This window comes from Dendrobates tinctorius, unplaced genomic scaffold, assembly GCF_039654945.1.
Source record: "Dendrobates tinctorius isolate UK_male_01 unplaced genomic scaffold, ASM3965494v1 ptg000250l, whole genome shotgun sequence".
NCBI lineage: Eukaryota > Metazoa > Chordata > Amphibia > Anura > Dendrobatidae > Dendrobates > Dendrobates tinctorius.
In genome coordinates this window covers 46,523,959-46,548,733 of record NW_027361917.1, presented here as the reverse complement: position 1 = coordinate 46,548,733, position 24,775 = coordinate 46,523,959, and the positions used below count along the sequence as shown (strand labels likewise).

General features: G+C 47.4%; 1 protein-coding gene across 2 annotated transcripts in view; it reads left to right on the top strand.

The window, feature by feature from the left end:
• The window catches only part of SHPRH (SNF2 histone linker PHD RING helicase), a 217,747-nt gene that overhangs the window by 135,667 nt on the left and 57,305 nt on the right, over positions 1 to 24,775 (top strand). The window contains exons 18-24 of one of the 2 annotated variants that reach the window (XM_073557668.1): positions 170 to 312; positions 8,162 to 8,335; positions 10,476 to 10,538; positions 13,216 to 13,441; positions 16,392 to 16,535; positions 16,656 to 16,757; positions 18,485 to 18,556. In XM_073557668.1, the coding sequence (XP_073413769.1) occupies positions 170 to 312; positions 8,162 to 8,335; positions 10,476 to 10,538; positions 13,216 to 13,441; positions 16,392 to 16,535; positions 16,656 to 16,757; positions 18,485 to 18,556 (924 nt within the window). Of the gene's footprint in view, positions 1 to 169; positions 313 to 8,161; positions 8,336 to 10,475; positions 10,539 to 13,215; positions 13,442 to 14,920; positions 15,314 to 16,391; positions 16,536 to 16,655; positions 16,758 to 18,484; positions 18,557 to 24,775 lie in introns of those variants that run through there. The other variant, XM_073557669.1, reaches the window with a different exon arrangement.

Below are 24,775 nucleotides of genomic sequence, written 5' to 3'. Positions count from 1 at the left end.
TCTAAACCATATTATTTCACGGTGCATGGTTCTGTGGTAATTGACTAAGCTTACCTTGCTACAGTTCCCTTGCTTTTACCCCATTATCTGTCTGCTCGGAGGATAACCCTAATCCTTTCAAAATTCTGTAGCCTCAAGTTCAAACCTAAATTTCTTATGTTCTTTGCAGATTAACTTCTCCTCTCCCTGGTGGATTGATGTCATCCAGCGTGCTATCCAAAATGCTAATGATGAGGATCTTGTTCAGCGTGTGCAAAATGAATTAGCGGTCAGCTACAAACACCAAGTGAATAAGTTGTCCATGGCAGATAAGTAAGTTTATGAGGAGGGGAGGGATTGTGAAAACGTGTTTTTTGGTCCATACAACTAGTAATAAAGCATATTGGGGACGCTCTTTAACCATTTTGCTTCTGGGCCAATTTTCTCCTTCGTCTCATTGGGGGACACAGAGACTGTGGGTGTATGCTACTGCCGTCTGTAGGCTGACACTAGGTATACAAAAAAACAGGTTAGCTCCTCCTCCGCCACATACACCCTCGCCGCGATACCGGGCGGAAACCAGTTTTTTGCTTAGTGTCTTTGGAGGCACACGCAGTCTGGAGTTCTCCAGACTATTTTTTTTTTTTTTATTCCTTTTCGGTTCTCTCGCTATGAAGAGGAGACAGGGGCGACGGATCCTATAGAAAGGGTCCGATCTCCCCAAACCAACAACGGGCGAGCACGCGTTGAGCATCGCTCCGCGTATCCTTTCCCGCACCGAGGGACATCTCTGGGACTTTTCCCCAGACATCTATTTTTTCCGTGTTTGTTATTTTATGAAAATAAGACAGGGGCAACGCATCCTATTGAAAGGATCCGATTTCCCCAAACCAGCAACGGGCGACCACGTGCGAGTGTCTCTCCACGTTTTCCTCTCCCGCGACGTGGGACATTATGCCAGACTTAGCCCTGTCCACCCCTAGGTATGGAAACCATGGGCTTGCACAGTGGCACAAGACTAGTCTGTGCGCCCCCACTGCTCCACCAATGCTAGACGGCGGTGCTGCATGGCGGCGGACGGTCCCTCTCCTCGCCCCTGCAGGGCAGATGGAGCTAGGGTGCCTGCACCGTCCAGAGAGCAAATACCCCGGTAGGTATGCAGCTGGGGAGGGCTCTGGGCAGCGAGTAGGAGCCAGGGATCCCTTCGACCATCCCCCCCCCGCCTCCCGCCCTTCGCCCCCCGCCCTTCGCCCCCCGCCTCAGAGTACCTGCAGCTGGGGTAGTAGGTCCCCGCGGGCCTGTGCGCCGTCGGGGGGTGAGTGTTGAGCCGGTTGGTAGGCCGCGGTTTCGGCCTGGGCGCCGGTAGAGGGTCCCGCCCCCAGACGCGGCGTCCTATCGGGCGCCGCCGCACGGCGTCACGGTCGGCGCCGCCTCCGGGCACGGCGTCCTATCTGGCGCCGCCTCCCGGCGCAGCGGCGCCGCCCCCGGCGCGACGTCACGGCCGGCGCCGCCCCCGGCATGACATCATATCCGGCGCCGCCCCCCAGGCCTAGGGCGGGCGCTGGTTTAAATCAAGGCCCCGGCTTCAGAGCAGGGTAGGCCGCATCTGGAAACAGACGCTGGCGACCTACCCAGAGGCAAGGAGTCACCCTGGAAGGGGGGCTCACAGAGGCAGGGTAAGTGCGACCCCGTCCTGGAACTGCGCGGGTACATTTAAGGGTTACCCTCCTCCTTTCCCCTTTAACTTGTGATAGGAGTAGGCGGCATTATGTCTGGAAAAGGAAAAACGCACACGTTCCTTTATGCCGCATGCGTTTCCTGTGGGGTTATGTTCCCACGAGCACAGACTATCAAATTGTGTGAAGCCTGCGACTCCGAACAAGCCCAGGAGCCCTCCCCTGCGACAGAGCCCAGGGGTTTGGATCCCCCGGAATGGGCGTTATCACTGTCTCGGTCCATGGTTTCACTTACGAAGGCGATTGAGACCCTTCAGGCCCTGGATAGGGGTAGAGACGACGGCTCGCTGGTTTGGGAGGGGTCGTCCACCTCACCGGAGCCTCCGGCCTGCAGGGGCCGCACACTCTCTAGGTAGATGCACAGGAAAAGAACCCATACTGTGTCTCCAGGCCCCTCCGGTGCATCAGCATCCGCGAGTGTGGCATCACGCTCACCGTCACCTTTTTCCGGGAGCGAGCAGAGTTCAGGTGACGACGTAGAAGAATCCTTGAACCTGGATATACCGGGGTGTCGGGAGACGGTAGACAGTCTTATTGAAGCTGTCAATCAGACTCTGGGGATTGAGGCTGATGTCTCCCCAGCTGCAGGTCATAAGGTGTCTTTTAAAAAGGCCAGGAGACCACATAGAGTGTTTAGCACTCATCCTGAGTTCAAGGACATTGTGCAGTGGCACAGGGAACGTCCAGATAAGCGTTTTTTGGGACAAAAAACGCTAGAAGTGAGGTATCCGTTCGCATCAGAACTCTGTAAAAGATGGGCGGAATCCCCGGTAGTGGATCCCCCAGTGTCTCGCCTAGCCTCAAGATCCCTGTTGTCAGTTCCCAGTGGTTCCGCCATTAAGGACCCCACGGATCGGCTCATAGAGGGGTTAGCCCGCTCGGTGTATGAGGCATCAGGATCAGCACTCTTTCCTTCTTTTGCAGCAACATGGGTAGCCAAGGCCATGATGTCATGGTCGGATTCTTTAAACAAGATCCTGCAGGATAGAGAGTTGCCGACAGAAGTAGGCGAGATAGCAAGTCAGATCGCAATGGCAGGGGACTATTTAATTAGTGCATTTTTAGATGCGGCTAATGGCGCAGCACTAGCGGCGGCAAACGCAATCGCCATTAGGAGAGCCTTATGGTTAAGGTTCTGGCGGGCTGATTCAATCTCTAAAAAATCGTTGACTTCTCTGCCCTTTCAGGGGGACTGATTATTTGGGGAGAAATTGTATAAGCTTATTTCAGACGCCACGGGGGGAAAAAGCAGCTTTCTTCCACAACAGAGGAGTAAAGTGCCGTTTCGTCAACCGCAGGCGCGCTTTCGAGCATTTCGTACCCCAGGGTGGATGACAGCGGCCGGTACCTCCGTCCCAGCTCGCTATGGCCAAGACAAAGAGCGTCAGGTTACGTACAAGGCCAACCCCTTGGGCAGGATGCGGGGCCGGCCGCCCAGATCAAGGGGGGCCAGGTCTCAGAGGACCTCAACAAAATGACTCGAAACATCCAGTACCCAGGGACAGCAGGGTAGGCGGACGTCTGCTCAGTTTCTGCCACGTCTGGGTCGCAGTGGCGCGCAACGCGTGGGTGGCAGAATTAGTGTCTTCCGGGTACAAAATAGAATTCATCAGGGATCCGCCAAAACTATTTTTTCTTTCTCGGCCATCGAGGTGCTGCTGCGCAACGAGGTCATTGTCCCCGTACCAGAGGGCGAAAAAACCCGGGGTTTTTATTCCAACCTGTTCGCGGTACCCAAGAAGGATGGAACAGTAAGGCCGGTTCTGAACTTAAAGCTCCTGAACAAGTTCATCAAGGTCAGACTTTTCCGCATGGAATCTCTCCGGTCGGTCATATCGTCCATGGAGCAGGGAGAATATTTGGCCTCCATCGATATCCAGGATGCCTACCTGCACATCCCTATTTTTCCCCCGCATCAAAAATTCCTGCGGTTCGCAATCGATGGGCGACATTTCCAGTTTGTGGCCCTACGTTTCGGGTTGGCCACGGCCCCCAGGATATTCACGAAAGTGATGGCGGTCGTTATGGCCACTCTACATTCTCGGGGCATAGTGGTTTTGCCGTACCTGGACGACCTCCTGGTAAAAGGGTCTGTCCTTTCGAGCTTGCGAGGAGAATGTCAGCATCACTCTGGATACCCTAGCTCGCCTAGGATGGTTGGTCAACGGGAAGAAATCATCCCTTACTCCAGCCCAGAGGATTCTGTTTCTAGGGATGATTTTCGATACTTCCCGAGGGTTGGTGATTCTCCCTCAGGACAAGGCTCGGGCACTTCGGCAGGGAGTTCGAACCCTTCAAGAGCCAGGGCCCCACACTATCCGGTTTGGGATGAGGGTTCTAGGGAAGATGGTGGCGGCGATGGAAGCAATTCCGTTTGCGCAATTTCATCTCCGTCCCCTTCAGCATGCTCTCTTAGCGACATGGGACAAAAGTCCGTTCTCGCTCGATCATCAGTGCAGGTTGTCCTCTCAGGTCCGAAGGGCGCTTCAATGGTGGATGCGCGACTCCTCTCTCCGTCAGGGGAGGCCCTTTCCCCCGGATCAGTGGTTAGTGATCACGACTGATGCGAGTCTTTTCGGTTGGGGGACAATCTTCCGCCACCACACGGCCCAGGGGCAATGGTCGCCTCAAGAGGCGCGTCTCCCTATCAACTTGTTGGAGATTCGAGCAGTGCGGTTGGCACTGCAGCAGTTTCAGCACTTGCTGGCAGGGCGCCCGGTCCGGATTCAGTCAGACAACGCCACGGCAGTAGCATACGTGAATCACCAGGGAGGCACGCGCAGCAGGGCAACCATGCGCGAGATAGAGCATGTACTCCGCTGGGCCGAGAGGAACCACTCGATCTCAGCAGTTCACATACCAGGCGTGGAAAATTGGGCAGCAGATTTCCTAAGCAGGCAGGGGATCGCGGCCGGGGAATGGTCTCTACACCCCGATGTCTTTCAGCAAATTTGCCAGCGGTGGGGGACTCCGGACGTGGACCTGATGGCCTCCAGGGAAAACGCCAAGGTGGGCGTGTTTGTCGCCCGGTCTCGTGACCCGCGAGCGATCGCAGTAGATGCGCTGGTCCTGCCATGGAACCAGTTTCGGCTCCCGTACTTGTTTCCCCCGCTGCCACTTCTCCCGAGGGTCATCAGAAAGATCAAGACCGAGGGGGTTCCGGCTATTCTGCTGGCCCCAGATTGGCCCCGTCGGGCATGGTATGCGGATCTGGTGCAGCTCCTCGCAGACGCCTCGGCGAGAATCTATCATAACACTTGGAGGGTTTTCTTTCAGTGGTGTCGAGAACATGGAGTGGCGCCATTATCCTTCTCGGTCCCCAACATCCTGGCCTTTCTCCAGTCCGGCCTAGACGCAGGGTTGGCTCCGAGTTCCCTTAGGAGGCAGATATCGGCCTTGTCGGTCCTTTTTCAGCGGAAGATCGCTACCATCATGCCGGTCAGGACGTTCATTCAAGGGGTTTCTCATTTGGTACCCCCCTTTAGGGCACCCTTGGAGGCCTGAGACCTGAATCTGGTACTGAGTGTCCTGCAGGAGGCCCCGTTTGAGCCGTTACAGGAGGTTTCGTTGGCATATCTCTCCAGGAAGGTGGTATTCCTGGTAGCCATAACTTCCATTAGGCGGGTCTCGGAGTTGGGGGCATTGTCTTGTAGGGCTCCATTTTTGACTTTTTTTAAGGATAAGGTAGTCCTTAGACCGCCGCCGCCTTTTTTTCCGAAGGTCGTGTCCTCTTTCCATATTAATGAGGACATTGTTCTGCCTTCGTTTTGTCCGGCACCAGTTCACAGAGTGGAGAGAGAACTCCACACGTTGGACCTGGTAAGAGCTCTCAGGAGGTATGTGTCAAGGACAGCACCTTTCCGCCAGACAGACTCGCTGTTTGTGATCCCTGAAGGGCGCAGGAAGGGGCTCGCAGCTTCACGGTCAACCATAGCCAGATGGATTCGCCTAACTATTCAGGAGGCTTACCGTCTTAGAGGCACGCCGGTTCCTACAGGAATGGGGCGCACTCTGCTCGGGCAGTGGGCGCCTCTTGGGCGCTTCGGCACCAGGCTTTGGCAGAGCAGGTATGCAAGGCAGCAACCTGGTCCAGCCTGCACACTTTTTGTAAGCACTACAATGTGCATACTCAGGCTTCTTCTGATGCGAGCCTGGGTAGGAAAATTCTCCAGGCAGCAGTGGCACACCTTTAGACAGGAGGGCATGCGGCTTGGAGCGGTGAGTTGTCTTCCCACCCGGGGACTGCTTTAGGACGTCCCACAGTCTCTGTGTCCCCCAATGAGACGAAGGAGAAACATGGATTTTTGTGAGTACTCACCGTAAAATCCTTTTCTCCGAGACGCTCTTTGGGGGACACAGCACCCACCCTAATAGCCAGGTGGCTTTCGTTTATTTAATTAACATAATTCTTTGTTTAAGGTAGGGTGGTCCTTTTTCAGACATATGTTTGGCATAAGGTTAAAATTATGTTTATGTCCTCCTACTGCTTTTTGCACTAAACTGGTTTCCGCCCGGTAGCGGGGCAAGGGTGTATGTGGCGGAGGAGGAGCTAACCTGTTTTTTGTATACCTAGTGTCAGCCTCCAGACGGCAGTAGCATACACCCACAGTCTCTGTGTCCCCCAATGAGCGTCTCAGAGAAAAGGATTTTACGGTGAGTAGTCACAAAAATCCATGTTTCATACTCTTGAACAATGCAAACAAAACGTGAATTATAGAATTAAAATGTATTATTATTTCTAAAACCCATATACCGTAGTTTCTGCAGGTAAACATTGTTTAAATGCTAGGTAGCACTTAACAGTTATTGGCGTCTTCATGTAATTACAGCTTAAAGGGGCTCTCCGAGAAACCTAATAAATAAAAAAATATATTTAACTATTAACGATTTTTCCAAATATGTTTATTTAGCAAAAAGTTATGACTCAGGATTTCAAACATGGCAACTGCTACCTATATTAATGTTCCTACTCCCTAGATTTCAGAGGACAAAAAAGTAGGATGGGCTGCGTGAAGAAAATCTGCTCAAGACAGACATTGGGTCAGAGCAGGGTCCTGTATAAGAGTTACAAACGCTCTCCTCATTCAAACTGAGTGAGTGGATTTTCGGTTATCTCATTCTGCGGCCATCAATAGTCTCCGGCCATCATTCGTACAGCAGAGGCTATGGAAGGCAAACTGTGCAACATTTTTAATGAAACCCAATTGCAAAAAGAGCTTTTATTATACTCACAGATGGCACGGTCCAGTCTAGTTCGATAGACTTCTCTGGTCTTGATCCGGTGCCTCTTCTCTTCTTACGATCATTGTCCTCCTTCCCTGCTTCTTGTGGATAACGCGGTCTATGTCATCCACACAGTGTCCCCCATCTCACTCCTGCACAGGCGGACTTGTGCAGAGCAAAGCACTTTAGTTCTTTACCTGCAGATCATCGGCACTCTTTGGCCTTTCCTGGCACATTCGGACTAAAGTACTTTGCTCTGTCATCGGCTGGGCAAAGAGAAGCGCGATGCAGGACACTGTGTGGATGACACAGCCTGTGTCATCCACACGAAGCAGGGAAGGAAGACAGCAATTGTAAGAAGAGAGGAGGCACCAGATCCACACCAGGGACACCCATTGGACAGGACCGCCCCATCTGTGAGCATAATAAAAGCTCTATTTTGTGCTTTGCATAGTGGATTGGGAACAAATATACAGCATTCTAGTGCGCTGTAAAAAAAGGACTTAAAGTTGCTGGCCCTACTTTATATGGGGGATACCTGTTTACAGGTTCCCTTAAAACACAACAAAGCCATTGAATTTGTATTGCGTGTCAAATTTATCTCTTCTATGATGGGAAATTTTTCTGCGTTATGATAACTTTGCAAATTTAAACATGGCTACATCTGTGTGTCTTCATGCACATATCTTCATATAGTCCCCAGTACTGAATAGACACCACGAGCCAGACATAAGTAAACATTTGGATCATGAAGTTGGTAGATTAGGTGCATGCGGTGATTAGATACATTACGGTTCATCTTCTCACCTCTTTTGTAGAATCAAGAAAAACAAAAACAACATTTCTTAAATGTGACAGAGGGCACATACCCTCCCTGATAGGAAAGAAAACGAGTACTAAAAAGTTTCTGGATTGCCCCGGAGATAGAGAGATATAACTAGAGAGCTGAGTGGATGGGAGTTTTCTTTCCGTCTTCCCCTACCTTACAGACAGGCTTTTCATGCTGCTCCACACACATTGCACTTGGGTATTAAGGTATTATTTGAAAGATTGGCATCTAGGATTTTACATGATAATACAAAGGTCTGAACTCAGTCCCTTCTTTACATCTTGCTGCATCACACCTTTACCTATGTCTTTATTTTCTCTTATGGCTTGACATCCATTTAACCCTTTCTCCTAGCAACCCAATCTGTTTTTAATCACATATTTATGCACCTCAGATTTCGGGACTGCAGAGGTCTTCAGTACATTGTTACCACTGAAATGGAAGAAGTGAGAAAGTGTCAGAAACAAGTCAGAGAGGCGGTGAAAAATCTGGAAGGTCCCCCATCTCAAGAGGTCATCCAGACGGCATCAATATGCCACCTTAGAGTCGGACGGCTGCCACTCCATATGTATGTACAGTGTATTTTATTCAAGCATCAATGAATCTCCATGATAAATTCCATTATGTTCAGTGTACTTTTCAAGACACTTGTATATCTGAAGCTTTCCAAGTCTCATATGCCCCTCCTAGCCCATTTTACCCTATTGTATTCAGATTCCCATTTACTAGTCATAAACTGACAAAAAATGCAATTGACAGATTGCACTGAGTGCACAAAAATTGTCATCCTAAAGGTTAATGTACATGTTTTACAAGGCTGTACAGTATATATGGGAATATATATAGGATGAAATGTATTATATATTTTGTATGATTGAGATATATATATCAATCATAAAAAATATATATATCTTGAAAATAAAAAACTGACCAGCACTACTGAACAGAATAAAGCAAGTGTGAACAGGTGCAAGCAGCTATGACTGCATAATACACAAACAAAAGAATACAGCAGCACTCTGTAAGCGCTAAACTGCATGCAAACTGTGAGTATGACATTTGAACTGTATTATTGCAATATAAAATATACTTATGAAAATGAAGGCACTTACCGCGTAAATTGTCCAATTCATGAGAGCTCACCAGGCATGAGGAGGAGGCTTTGACTGCCTCCTTTTCTGACCGAGCTCTCCTCCCATCAGCCTTTGGCTGTTTATAGTTTAGTTCTGGATCCTACCTGCCCTTTCCATCCTGTTAGGTTAGGGACACATCAAAGAAATAAGAAAGGTACACCTTGTCGCGGCTGATTGGCTCTCATGAATTGGCCAGTTTATGCGTTAAATAGCTTCCTTTTTATAAGTGTGTGCTATATAGCAGTAATACAGCTCAAATTTCATATTCAGTGTTTGCTTACACCTTAGCACTTACAATGTGCTGCTGTATTCTTTTGTTAGGCTGGGGTGGCACTGCATTTTAGCAGTCTGTTTAACGGATTGCGTTACACCGCGGCAGAACGCAATGTAACGCAATCTGTTAACGCTGCCATTCACTTCCATTAGGAGCGCATCGCTAGCGCATGCCATAAATCGGCATACGCTAGCAATGTGCCGGCATACGCTAGCAATGTGCCGTCATTCTGTGATGGACCCTCGGACGTGGGCTGCAGCATCCGGGGGTCCGTCACAGGCTCACATAACGCGATCGTGTTATGTGAGTAGCGTTAATGCAGTCTGTCAATGCAATGCGTTGAACGTACTGCACTAACGTTATGTGAACCTGGCCTTAGAATACAGACTACATGATATACAATCTATCTATCTTAAATATTATGTCCTATTCTTGAAAGCAGTCTTAGACCATGTTCACACATTCAGTATTTGGTCAGGATATTATATCAGTATTTGTAAGCCAAGAACGATCAGTGGAAAAGTATAATAGAAACACATCACCACTTCTGTATTTATCACCCGCTCCTGATTTTGGCTTACAAATACTGAGGTAAAATACTGACCAAATACTGAACATGTGAACATGGCCTTACTTTGTCCTGCATCCTGCTAGCTGGGTCCCCCATCTGTTACCTCTTCTCTTCAGACGTTGTTGGGGTGTGACTACTGTAGCCAAGAAGTACTGTACCATAAAATGCATGTATAGCAAACTCTGCACAAACATTGATCCAGCAAGGCATGCTGGGAGATTTCAGCTCTGAGATTTCCAGATTTGTGCATTCAGCTCTAAACTATAACATACACTGTGACTGCAGATGTGAAATAAGCGATGCAACATATTTGACAAGTTATGTAGATTGTGTTTGCGTGAAAATTATCTAGACAAACTAGGGAATTTTATTTTTTTGTTCTAGAACGAAAAAAAATACAGAATCCATTCAGACAAATTCTGATATTTTATATGATGGATGCACCTGACGGACCCAGTGACTATAATTGGGTCCAACGCTTTTATGGTGTATGTCATTTTACAGGAAAACATTAGTACAGTGTGTTTCCTAACACAGCTGTGAAAGTTGGTACTATTATATATTATTATATTACACTACTTTTAGATGCTTAGATCAGTGTTATTTTATGTTGGTGATGCCATTTATAGACCTGACTTATTCTTAGCCCACCTGTCGTATATCTATTGACTGCCGAATAATGAGTGTTACGCTTCTAACAGCGGGCGTCCCATGTTTCCTCTCTTTCCAGCTGTGTCTTTTGTAAAGCTGATGAATTATTCACAGATTACGAGTCCAAACTCTTCTCTCATACGTAAGTAGCTACCTCACTACAACAATTCTTATCTCATGGCCATCAGACAAGACAGTGTTGAGGCGCTCAGTCTAGAAAATTAGTTCAGTTGTTTATAGTTTATAATATTATTTTATTGTTTTGTTATGATACAGCTACAAGTTCATGTCTATGATTCACGTGTTAATAATATGGAAACAATTAGAAACACAAAGGAAACAGGATTTTTAATGTGACATGCACATACCGTATTTTTTGGACTATAAGACACACTTTTTTCCTCCAAAAATATGGAGGAAAATGGGGGTGCATCTTATAGTCCGGATGTACCGGCTTTGGCTATGGTGGGAAGGTGAGGGAGCGGCAGCGGGTCTCAGAGGCAGGAGCCAGCGGTTCCAGCTAACTGCTGTGCCCGATGCTAAAGAGAAATGAATGTTCACTGCATTCCACTCCCATGGGCGTGGAGGGCAATGAATATTCATTTCTTTTTGGCATCCTGGTATTATGATTGGCCCCATCCCGATTCTAGTATGCATGGTCCCATCCTTATTCTGGTAAGATTGGCCCCATCCCGTTCCTGCCTCTGTGACCTGCTGCCGCTCCCCCAGGGCGATCATTCCTGCCAGGATAAGGATGTGGGGGACCATTCCTACTAGAATAGGGATGAGGGGGCCATGCATACCGGGATGGGGATGAGGGCCATAAACACTAGGATAGGGGTAAGGGGGCCATGCATACCAGAATAGGGATGAGGAGGCCTTGCATACCAGGATAGGGATGAGGGGGCCATGCATACCGGGATAGGGATGAGGAGGCCATGCATACCAGGATAGGGATGAGGAGGCCATGCATACCAGGATAGGGATGAGGAGGCCATGCATACCAGGATAGGGATGAGGAGGCCATGCATACCAGGATAGGGATGAGGGGGCCATGCATACCGGGATAGGGATGAGGAGGCCATGCATACCAGGATAGGGATGAGGAGGCCATGCATACCAGGATAGGGATGAGGAGGCCATGCATACCAGGATAGGGATGAGGAGGCCATGCATACCAGGATAGGGATGAGGAGGCCATGCATACCAGGATGGGGATGAGGAGGCCATGCATGCCAAGATAGGGATGAGGAAACATGCATACCAGGATAGGGATGAGGAGGCCATGCATAGCGGGATACGGATGAGGAGGCCATGCATACCGGGATACGGATGAGGAGGCCATGCATACCAGGATAGGGATGAGGAGGCCATGCATACCAGGATAGGGATGAGGAGGCCATGCATACCAGGATAGGGATGAGGAGGCCATGCATACCAGGATAGGGATGAGGAGGCCATGCATACCAGGATAGGGATGAGGAGGCCATGCATACCAGGATGGGGATGAGGAGGCCATGCATGCCAAGATAGGGATGAGGAAACATGCATACCAGGATAGGGATGAGGAGGCCATGCATAGCGGGATACGGATGAGGAGGCCATGCATACCGGGATACGGATGAGGAGGCCATGCATACCAGGATAGGGATGAGGAGGCCATGCATACCAGGATAGGGATGAGGAGGCCATGCATGCCAAGATAGGGATGAGGAAACATGCATACCAGGATAGGGATGAGGAGGCCATGCATACCGGGATGAGGGCCATGCATACCGGGATACCGATGAGGAGGCCATGCATACCAGGATGGGGATGAGGAGGCCATGCATACCAGGATGGGGATGAGGGGACCATATTTACCAGGTTAGGGGATATTAAGTACAGAATTGACCACATTTTTTGATTCAGGTTTTTTTTTTTTTTTTTTTTTTTTTTTTTATATTTTAATCCCTAATTTCCTCCTCTAAAACCTAGATGTGTCTTATGGTCCAGTGCATCTTATAGTCCAAAAAATATGGTACTTCATTTTTGTTGTTGTATTTAACAGAGCACAAGATAAAATTTGATAGGTGGGCTTGCATAGGTTCAGTGAAATAAATTACCGTTGTTAATTTTTAGTGTATTTTTTATTCTGAACATTGTTATAAACCCCAAAGTGTTTATCTTGAAAATAAATATACATTCTGTTCAATCACATAGAACATAAAATGTTTTTCATTTTGACAAATGCTCTTACGTCAATGTATCACAGTTACTTGTGGAGGTAGTTGAAGCTCCGAGCTGCCAAGCGACAGCCTCAAAATCTTAATAATTTAGAGATGATCTGCAAAGAGGAGTGGACCAAAATTCCTCCTGACATGTGCGCAAACCTCACCATCAACTACAAAACACATCTGACTGCTGTGCTTGACAAAAAGGGTTTTGCCACCAAGTATTAAGTCTTGTTTGCCAGAGGGATCAAATACTTATTTCTCACTGCAAAATGCAAATAAAATTATATAATTTATACAATGTGATTTTCTGCATTTTATATTTGATATTCTATCGCTCAATGTAAAAATTAACCTACCCTTAAAATTATAGACTGTTCATGTCTTTGTCAGTGGGCAAACTTACAAAATTAGCAAGGGATCAAATAATTATTTCCTTCACTATAAGTATAAGCTTTATTATTTAGTTTAAGGAGTTGTCCTAGTAGTGGGCGACCCCTTTAAGTTATGCATTTTGTGCTGTGACATTGGGTGCAGATAAGGGGATTATTTTTTATACATAATGCGTGTCAGATCATTTTATTGCCATCTTGATTTAACTTTCAGGGTAAAAGGACAGACTGCTATTTTTGAAGAAATGATTGAAGAAGAAAATGGATTGGTGGATGATCGTTTACCTAGAACTAGCCGTGGCCTGTGGGCAGCTAGTGAGCTTGAAAGATCTTTGAAAGCCATACTATCATTTGCCAGAAGTCACCGCATGGACCACTGGCTTACTGATGAGGGCACATGCTTCATGGAGCTGTTTGAGGCATGGAAAAAAGAATATAAGGTGACTTTCTCTGGTTGAATCAATATTGATGGTTATAACAGGGTCGGTAGTAATGGGAATCTATCTGAACAACCTGCAGTGACTGGCAATATGGTAGCTACACCACTGCTGCACCATGTTTTTGTTTTTTTTAAAGAAATCTTAACTCAATTTAGAAAGATAAGTACAACATAAACAGAGTTTAAGTGGTTGTCTATATAAATATAGGTCGTCAATATCAGATCAGTGAGAGTCCAGCACCCAGCTCAGCACTCGGCTTTTATCAGGTCCCATGGCAGTTGGACGTCCACGGTGTATGGTTCTGCAATTACACAACTCTGAACACTGTCTAGTGGCCATTTTCATATACCGCAGCTCATCTTCAGCATATAGGAGCTAAGTTGCAGTACCCAAAAATATCCTCTACACGGTGTTAAACCAACTCCATACACTGTAATCTTCCAAAGGCCACGGGACCTGATGAAAGTGGATTAGTTTAGGTGCCGTATGTTGGAATCCCACCAATCTGATATTGATGACCTACGCCAAAGATCTTATCTATGATCAACAACTTAACTCATCTTATATAAATGAAGTGGTTGTCCAGAAGTTAAATCTTTGGTATAGGTCATCAGTATCAGATCCGTGGGAGTCCAAAACCCAATATCCCAAATGATCAGGTGCCATGGGGGTTAGAAGTACACTTGACAATAACAAGGGTATGTGATACTCAATCACTGCTCTAAGATAGGCTTATAGCCTCAATTGATTGGCTCCAGTCAAACAGACCACTAATAAATTAATGTATGTGCACAAAATATATGAGTGGTCTAAAATGTTACTTTTATTCCAAAATCTTAAAATGTACTGAGTATACCACAGAATAAATTTTAAAAAAAAAGAGTTAAAAAGCTAGAAAAAACATACAGACACAATCCATCATTATCTTCGGTAATCACCTGGGTAATCATGCCTTGCTTCCCTCAGCTTGTGTCAAAGCTTGCAACCCCCTATGGTGTCTGTACAAAGCAAAGCAAGACACCTCTCCTTGTATGCTGGAGAGAAGTAATCAACACATCACTATGTCAAATTAGGACACTCACCAGTCTCCAGGGTGTTCCCCCTCCGACTGGTACCCTATCCAGGGGTCCAGTGCTGAACCTCTCTGGTTTCAGGGTAGGTGGTGGTGCATAAGTTTTTCTCGACGCGTTTCTTCACAACATGATTCTTCAGGAGAATTCCCATTAGTAGCTAGGTGGTTTGTGGTTATGAAGCAGGTGTTGGGATTCTCTGTCTGTTCCCTAAGGGGACTGGCTGACTGGGGGTGTATAGTCTCCCCAGAGCCACATATATTGACAGCTGACATGAATTGATGATTGCCTGCACAGATTGATCTCTTTTATATCAGAACACAAAAAGTTTAATCAGGGGGTAATATTGGATAGAATCGGCTGAGTTCTGACTTACATGACCCCTTGTTACCATATTGGTTCTGTGCAGGGAGTGAAGGTAATGGAAATGAGGGAACTATGTCATTCCAGCCGTTGCGTTCCATACACCGGAAACCCTGAAGAGATGAAAGGGTTCCGGATATGCCTATGTGTGTCATGGCTAAGCGATGCGTTCCACGCACTGGAAGTGAATGGTGGAACACAGGATGTGACGCCCTGAAGGTCCTGAGACACGGGAGCTTTTAAACAAGAGCAGCGCAAACTATCAGCACCGCATAATCAGATGACAGAGCGGTGACTTTGGTGCCAGAGAAGGCTATTGGACCCTTGCTTATGGGAACTCTCCTCATGAATCATGTTGTGAAGAAATGCGTCAAGAGTAACGTATGAACCACCACCTCACCTCGAACCAGACAGGCTCAGCACTGGACCCCTACAGAGGGTACCTGTCGGAGGGGGAACACCCTGGAGACTGGTGAGTGTTCTGATTTGACTTAATGTGTTGATTACCTCTCTCCAGCATACAAAGAGAGGTGTCTTGCTTTGCTTTGTGCACACACCATAGGGGGTTGCAAGCTTTGACATAAGCTGAGGGAAGCAACACATGATTACCCAGGTCCCTATATACAAGATAATGATGGATTGTTTCTGTATTTTTTTTTTTAGCTTTGTAACTCATTTTTTTTTATTTATTCTGTGGTAGTTTCAGTACATTTTAAGATTTTGGAAAAAAAGTTAAATTTTAGATCACTCATATACTTTGTGCACATACATTAGTTTAATAGCGGTCTGTTTGACTGGAGCCAATCAATTGAGGCTATAGCCTAGAAGTACATATGAATGCAAAAAGGGGAAGGGGAGAGGGATTATCCAGCTCACCAGGTGCAGCACAGTTAAGACGTCCACCAAAAGAATGCAGTGCGTGGATTCCAGACTGGCAACTGGGGAACAAGCAGAGGAAAAACAAGGGGGTTCCAGCATCCGCTTAATTATGTAGAATTAAAACATGACTTTTAATGAGAAAAAATTAAATTTCTAAGAACAAAAACATGCCAAACAAAAATGGGGGAAAAAGGGGAGGTAGACACGGGAAGAGGGGTATAAAGGGACCCTGACCGGGATCAGTTTATGGGGCTTGAGCAGCACACCATATAGTGGATATTCTTGGGTACTGCAACTCTGCTCCCATTTGCTGAAGATGAGCAGCATTACATGAGAACGACCTTTAGACAATGTTCAAAGTTGGGCAGTTCCTACTCCATCCATTGTGTACTTGAACCCATCATGGGATTTTGGAACAGCTGATTAGTGGCAATACCTGTTGTCTCTTCCCAGTGATCTGATATCGATTATCTATCCTGAGGATCGGTCATCGGTATCTTGGTCTTGGACAGCCTCTTTAATCAACGACTTCTCTCAAAAAAATTTAAAATTACAAATAATTTTAATATGTTTGCAATGAGTTTTGTTGGCTTTAATCATGCTGAGTATATTATGTTGTTCTCAAACGGTATCTTTAGTTGCTTCATGAATACTGGATGGTGCTACGTAACCACGTGTCTGCTATTGATGAGATTTCAATGGCAACCCAGCGTCTCCGAGTTCGGCTTCCCGATGAACCCAAGCCAAACCCTCCTGTTCTTCACATCATTGAACCACATGAGGTTGGTGCATACATGCAGCACAGTAGATTTCAAGTGAAAGAGTGTATCTCTTATCGTATCTGCTTTAAGCTCTTTCTTTTTTTATTATGCTTAAAAAGTTTTATCCATTTGTCTCTGCAGGTGGAGCAGAATCGTGTGAAGCTTCTTAATGACAAAGCCGTTGCAAAGTCTCAGTTGCAGAAAAAATTGGGCCAGCTCCTTTACCTTACAAACTTAGAAAAGGTATTTATGACTAGAGGGAGCCCATCTGCAAATTCAATGATTTAGAAACATAATTGTAGTTTTTTGATTTTTTTTTTACTTAGGTTTTGACACAATAAATGCATTGTGTGTAAAAGGTTTTGGAAAAATAATAAACTTTTGAATCCAATACATGTTCAGAAATGAATCATATTTCTAATGCGGGCTTATCTTTATAGCCTAGTGATGTAAGGCTTCTGAACTGATCATGCATGCAAAGACGTTTTCTGCAGTAAATGGGTTGTGTGCGTAGACTAAAGCCCCCGTTACACATAGCGATATCACCGATTTTGTGACGTAGCAGCGATATTGCTAGCAATATCGCTATGTCTGATACTTACCTCCGACCGGCTCCCGCGCTGCTCATCGCTGGTCGTGCGAGAAGTTCCTGGATCATTTCTCGTTGGCCACTTCCTGCTGGGATTCCTGTGGCGCCGACGAGCGTCGCGGGCGGGAGGACGTCAGGATCGCTGCGTCTGACAGGCAAGTAGCGACCCCCGACCCCTGCTATGTCGCTGGTGAGATCTGCCTGTGTGGCAGCTCACTAGCGACCACTTAGTGATGCACCAGCGATCCATATCATTGTCGGGATCGCTGGTGCATCGCTAAGTGTAACGGTACCCTTAGGAGCACACATAACCCATTACTGAGAGAGGAAGTTAGACCATTATATGAGAGAGACCGGCAACATTGTTATATGCAGTTGTCGCTGACAACACACAGTGAATGCATTTTCTCTGCCTGTGAGTGACAGCTTGCCTGTACTGCACAGCCAAACAGCTTTATAGAACAACTCTGTCTGACTGGGACATGCACAGTACTGTCCAGCTGTCACTCAGTTGACAGTTACAACTTCATGCAAGAACGCTGCCTGTGTCTCTCATGTAAGGGTCAGATTTCCTATATAAGCAGTGTTATAAGCGCTACTTATTGTGTATTGTTTGTGGATTGCACGGTGTCTGCGCACATCACCCATTTACTATAGAAAATTTGTGCGCAAGCTCAATGAGAATAGGGGGCCTGCAACTGGATTTCTATAGTATGAGGCTATCTAGGTATTCTTACATTTGAGAAATGATGCATTTTTGAAAATTAATTGTATGTCAAAAGTTTATTTTTCCAAAATCTCTGACACAGCATGAATTTATTTTCATGGTAAAACCCCTTTGTGAGCGAAATTCACTCTTCTCTATGCCTTTCGAACTCCAAATTTTAAAGTTTCTTTTTAGATTTCAATTAAATCAATATACGGCCTTGTATGTTGTACTAGGTAAGCTTTCTACTTTATTAGCACGTGTAGGCACATAAATTGTATCACAAAGAAAAGTTCCCTCTGAAGTATGTAGCCAATGGGAACTTTACAGTCGTGAATAGAAATGTGAAACCTTGATCACCATGACACACAGGAGTTATAAGACAAGATGGATACCACAGATGCAAAATAGTTATTTCCCGCACACCCTTTAATGATTGTATAGGTTTCTTCACAAGATGATGTAGCCTAAGATTCTATTGTTTTTTAAAGATTGTTGCTCTATCAAAGTTTTATCCTTTATTCTCACTTATCCTTGGGAGTATGCAGTAATGAATAGTACAATGGGTCAGCAGCAATGTGTTGGCTCGTTGCTTTCTGGAAAAACAATTGAGCCAGGCCACGGTATGATGACTTTCTGTTGGTGAGAAACCTGAAGTGTTTGTTTCTACTTTAGTCTCAGGATAAAACCAGTGGAGGAGTGAATCCAGAGCCTTGTCCAATATGTGCAAAAAACCTGGGAAAGCAGGTAATTTTTGACATGGTTTACTATTTTAATCTTCGCAATTGAGGCAATGTAATCTAATTAAAATACATATTCTAAAATGTTATACTATTCCTGAAGGGGTAGTTCCCTTTCAGAATTTTAGAGTATAACCAAAGGATATGCCAAACATACCTGACAGGTCTTGGATGTGCACCAGTCTCAAGAATGAGAGTCCCCCAACCAGTCTCATGCAGTGCATATGTATGGAAGTTACACAATTAACTCTTACATCTATCTGACATTTATAGCATATGTATATAGAATGATGCCAGAAATGTCTTTCAATTCCTTTCTTATCATTATTGTCTACATTCAATTATTGATATTTTATTTCAGAGTTGGAATAATTGTTGAAGCAGAGTACACATTGAGTTACCTATGTTGATGCATTTAGTTATTACTGTAGTTCCATAATGTATATCGATTATGTATTTATTTTGCTCATTTATATAGCGCCATTAATTCCACAGCACTTCACATACATTATCGGCACTGTCCCCGATGGGGCTCACAATCTAGAATCCCTATCAATATGTCTTTGTAGTGTGGGAGGAAACCGGAGAACCTGGAGGAAACCCACACAAACACGGGGAGAACATACAATCTCCTTGCATGTTGTCCTTGGTGGGATTTGAACCTGGGACCCCAGGGCTGCAGTGCTAACCACTGAGCCACCATGCTGCCCGGTGATTATCAGAATTATCCTCCTTGTGAAGGGCAGTAAAACTGATAATAAAAGGCAAAACCACCCATAAGCCTACAGCATCTTCTATTCTGCTCATGTTCTTCAAGGTTAAAAGAGTGGTTCTCCAAGATCTGATCCAATATGTAGTAGGTGTAATAATAATAACAAATAACTGAAAGAAGCGATGTACTGCAGGATGGGGCTTTATATTATGGGGGATGAGAAGTGAGATGTGCTGCAGCAAGAGGGTATATATTAAGGGGTCTGAGAGAAGTAATGTGCTGCAGCATGGAGCTGTATGTCGAGGGGGATGAAAGGAGCGATTTGTTGCACGATGAGGCTATATATAGAAGAGCTATGGTCATTTATATAGCCAGAAAAGAGGGATTTTTGGGTTCTTACCGTAAAATTTCTTTCTTGGAGCCTTCATTGGGGGACACAGATTACCATGGGTGTATGCTGCTGCTGCTAGGAGCCTGACACTATGCAAAAAAGGAAACTTAGCTGCTCCCCGGCAGTATACACCCACCGACAGGCACCAAGTACCTCAGTTGGTGAGAAAGCAGTAGGAGAAGCAACCAAAAACTCTCAAAATATGTACCAACCCAACAAGGGACTTGAAAACCCAACACGGTACAACTTAAACAGGGAGGGTGCTGTCTCCCCAATGAAGGCTCCAAGAAAGAGATTTTACGGTAAGAACCCAAAAATCCCTCTTTCTTTATCGCTTCGTTGGGGGACACAGATTACCATGGGACGTTCCAAAGCAGTCCCGAGGGTGGGAACAGCAACAAAGGAACGAAAGAAGGAAGGGCTTAGGTCGGTCGACGTGCTACCGCCGCCTGCAGGACCTTCCTATCAAAAGCTGCATCAGACGAGGCCTGGGTATGAACCCTGTAGAACCTTGCAAAGGTGTGCAAAGATGACCAGGGCGCGGCTCTGCAAAGTTGTAAGGCCGAAGCCTGGTGTCGCACAGCCCACGAAGTCCCTACAGCCCGGGTGAAGTGGGCTCTCACTCCCGGAGGGGGCCGTTTCTCCTGAAGTCGGTAGGCTTCCAGAATGGTAGAACGAATCCAGCGAGCGATTGTGGATTTGGATGCCGGAATCCCTTTCCGGCGACCTCCAGAGATGATAAGCAGGGAATTGGATTGACGAAGAGAAGAGGTCCTGGCAAGATAAACTCTCAAGGCTCTCACTACATCCAGTTTGTGGAGCGACTTTTCCAACGGGTGAACAGGCGCGGGCAAAAAGAGGGAAAGACGATATCCTCATTAATGTGGAAAGGGGATACCACTTTTGGAAGGAAAGATGGAACTGGCCTAAGAACGACCTTATCCTGATGGAGGATTAGGTACGGGGAACGACAGGATAAAGCCGCCAGCTCAGACACTCTCTCCTAATGGATGTAATGGCTATCAGGAAAGTTTCCTCTTTCTCTTCTCTCAGGAAGGTATGTCCTGGATAGGCCCGAACGGCGCCTTCTGGAGAGCGCCAAGAACGAGATTGAGGTCCCACGGATCTATCGGAGAATGATGAGGAGGAGCCACGTGGGCGACCACCTGGAGAAAGGTCTTAGCTTGCGGTAATGGGGCCAGATCCCTTTGGAAAAGAATCGACAGAGCCGATACCTGGCCTTTGAGGGTACTGAGGGACAGGCCCGCATCTAAACCGGACTGGAGGAAGCCAAGTATGGATAGAATGGAGAACGACAATGGAAAAACATTGCTATCGTCGCACCAACGGAAAAAAGCCTTCCAGTACCTATGTTAAATGCAGGAGGAGGCTGATTTTCTAGCTCTGATCATGGTCTGAATGACCTGGTTGGAAAAACCTGATTGTCTTAGAATCGCGGCCTCAACGGCTATGCCATTAAACTGAGAGACAGAGAATTCTGGTGGTAAAGGGGACCTTGTGATAGAAGATCTGGATGGTCTGGAAGCCTCCAGGGGACGTCCGTGAACATGTTCACCAGCTCTGCGTACCAAGGTCGTCTTGGCCAGTCCGGAGCCTCCAGAATTACTGGGATGCCTTCTGATTTTATTTTCTTCACCACCCTTGGGATCAGGGCAAGGGGAGGAAACAGGTAAGGAAATTGGAACTGGGACCATGGAATTACCAGGGCATCGCAACCGACGGCTAGAGGATCCCTGGACCTGGCTACGAAGCGAGGAACCTTGTGGTTCATCCGAGATGCCATGAGATCGACGTCCGGGGTGCCCCAACGCTGGCATATCTGGTTGGACTGTGGGGTGAAGGGACCATTCGCCTGACGCCAGGCCCTTGGGACTTAAGAAGTCGGCTGCCCAATTTTCTACCCCTGGAATGTGAACGGCGGAGATCGCCGGAACGTAACGCTCTGCCCAACGCAGTATCTTTGCCACTTCTGACATTACCTGCCTGCTGTGAGTACCGCCCTGGTGGTTTATGTACGCCACGGCCGTGGCGTTGTCCGATTGAATGCGGACTGGTTTGCCTACCAGGAGAGGCTGCCAGCAGAGGAGGGCAAGGAAGATTACTCTGATTTTCAGGACGTTGATGGGAAGAAGAGTCTCCTGGGCGTTCCAGCGTCCTTGGGCCGTCTTCCGATGGAAAACCGCCCCCCCCCATCCTAGGAGACTGGCGTCAGTGGTGATGACTTGCCACTGAGGCGGGAGAAAGGACCTTCCCTGTAGAACTGATGCCGGTATTGTCGACCAAGTCAGAGATTGCCTTACTCTGAGAGGAAGGAGTATGGGACGGTCCAGAAAACCGAAGTCTTGTCCCAGGCAGAAAGGAGGGACAGCTGGAGCGGACGAGTGTGAAATTGTGCAAAAGGCACTGCTTCCATGGAAGCTATCATCTTCCCCAGGACCCTCATGCAAGACCGAAGGGGAATGGGCCTCGACCGTTTCAGGGATCGGATCCCCTTGCAAAGGGCTGAAAATTTTTCCCTCGGAAGAAGCACTCGGGCTAGATTCGTGTCGAATTCCATGCCCAAAAAGGTCAGACGCTGAGTAGGATGCAGGATGGACTTCTCTTTGTTGACTAACCATCCGAGACGGGCAAGAGTATCCAGAGTTATCTGAAGACTTTGGAGACAGTCCTGATGGGACGAGCCCTTGATCAGCAGATCGTCCAGATAAGGGATAATGAGAATCCCCCTGGAGCGAAGAATGGCCATGACTGTTGCCATCACCTTCGTAAAAAACACGGGGAGCGGAGGCTAGGCCGAAGGGAAGGGCCGTGAACTGATAGTGATTTTCTTGAATCGCAAAGCGGAGATATCTCTGATGTTGCCAACAAATAGGGATGTGAAGATAGGCATCCTGTATGTCCACCGAGCAGAGGAACTCTCCGGGTTCCATCGAGGCTATCACCGAGTGCAGGGACTCCATCTTGAAGTGGAGGATCCTCACGTGGCGATTGAGCAACTTGAGGTCCAAGATTGGGCGAAGGGAACCGTCTTTTTTCGGGACTACGAAGAGATTCGAGTAAAACCCTGAAAACCGTTCGTTTGAAGGAACGGGAACGATAACTCCGGCGGAAAGAAGGGAGGAGACGACCTGAAGGAACCCTGGAGTCTGGGACGTCTGCCTTGGGGGTCGAGAAAGAAAGAAGCGACTGCTTGGGGGGAAGAAAATTTGATTTTGTATCCGGATATGATGATTTCCCTGACCCAAGCGTCGCCGACCACGGACAGCCAAGCGTCCATGAAAGAAGAGAGCCTGCCTCCCACCCTGGAAGAAATTCCAGGTGGGGGTGACCCCTCACTTTGAGGAGAATCTACCGGAGTGGGAGCCTGAGGACCTGAAGGGTTGGCCTCTTGATTTCCAGCGGGGAGCGGGTTTATACGATGGTTTTCTGCGATCTCTAGGCAGAGGGCCGGTCCTACTGGGATGATCCTTCTGCGGAAGAGAAGGGGCGAAAGGATCTAAACGGCCGAGAAGTTTTCCTGTTGAAAAACCATCTAGGCCGAGACTGGGGAAAGGAGGTACTTTTACCACCAGTGGCATCGGACATTATCTGATCCAGCTTGGCGCCAAAGAGCCTAGAACCGTGAAATGCCAGGTTGGTGAGCGACGACTTGGAGGTTGTGTCCGCATTCCATGACTTTAACCAAAGGATGTGGCGTATGGCTACTATGTTGCTATTAGCTTTTGCTACGCACCCAGCCGCATCTAAGGAGGTGGTCAAAAGGTATTTACCCGCATGATTAATTTAGTCTGCTAGGTCTGCCAGCTCATCCTGAGGGGCTGCCAATAAGATGCCCTTGCGAAGAATTTGGCCCAAGCTGAAATAACCTTCGCCACCCAGGAGGAAGCGAAAATAGGGCAGAGAGATGCCGGATGCTTCAAAAATTGATTTAGCCAGACATTCTATTTGCCTGTCTGTCGGGTCTTTAAGAGATGCCCCGTCCGGAAGGGATAGAACCATCTTAGAGGATAGACGTGAAACCGGTGGGTCCACTTCGGGAGACTTAGTCCATTTTGTGAGAAGATCCGCATCAAATGGATACAGGACGTCTAAGTACCTGCGGCCTGAGAAACGCTTCTCAGGGTATTCCCAGTGTTTGGTTAAAGTAGTGTCGAACTCTTTGTGATCAGGAAAGGTTCGGGCGGGGGATTTCGCTCGTTTAAAGGGGACAGAGCAGTCCTGAAGGGGTGTCTTATCTTCCTTTATTTTGAGCGTCTGGAAAATAGCCGATATGAGACTATCAACCATGTCCTGTGTTTTAGACATGTTGTCCGCCTCTGAGTCAGATCCCGATTGGGAATCAGTCTTACCTAAGGTTGTCTTCTGAAGAGGGAGACGAGGAAAGTAACCTGGGTGGAACGGACCGGCCTTGGGAGCTGGAGGAAGAGGTAGAAAGGACCCGCTTTCTAGAAATCCTACCCAGTCTGTCCCTGTGGAGGTCGTGGTCAGGTGCAGACGACTCACCCTGAGAAGCGGTCGGAGCACAGGTGGCTGTCGAGAGCTGAGGTAATCGTTTTAATACCTGGACCAGGGACTGAGAAAACTTTCGTCAGGTCAGAGACCGACTGAGACATTGCAACGGCCCACTCTGGGGGAGTGCTGTCATCCCGGGACTCGGGGTGTTCCGGTGGGGCAGACATTGCGGAAGGACTGCAGGACGGGCAGAAGGGAGACGACTGACCTGACGCCCACTTCTTTTTACAGCGCGCACAGGCGTAGTGGGTAGCGGTGAGTCTAGGATAAGGAGCCCTTGCAGGGTTGGGCATATGTGAATGCTGCAGTATAACTGCGCAAGTATCTGCAGGAGGTCAGGGAATACTGCCGAGGGAGCTAGAATTCGAGAGCAGAAAAATAAGAGCCTACCATGACCAGCTCCGTTAATCAGATGTGCAGCAGACAGCAGATGTGTCCCCCAAGCTGAGATCCGTGGTGTGTCGCACACGAGGTCCCAGAGAGGGGCGCAGGACCTTAGGGATGTAGAGGCGGTGCAGGGCTGCAGCGCTGCGCGATTGGCTGAAACCTGCGGGGGGGGTGGATCAGGAAGAGGACTGGAGAGCTACAAA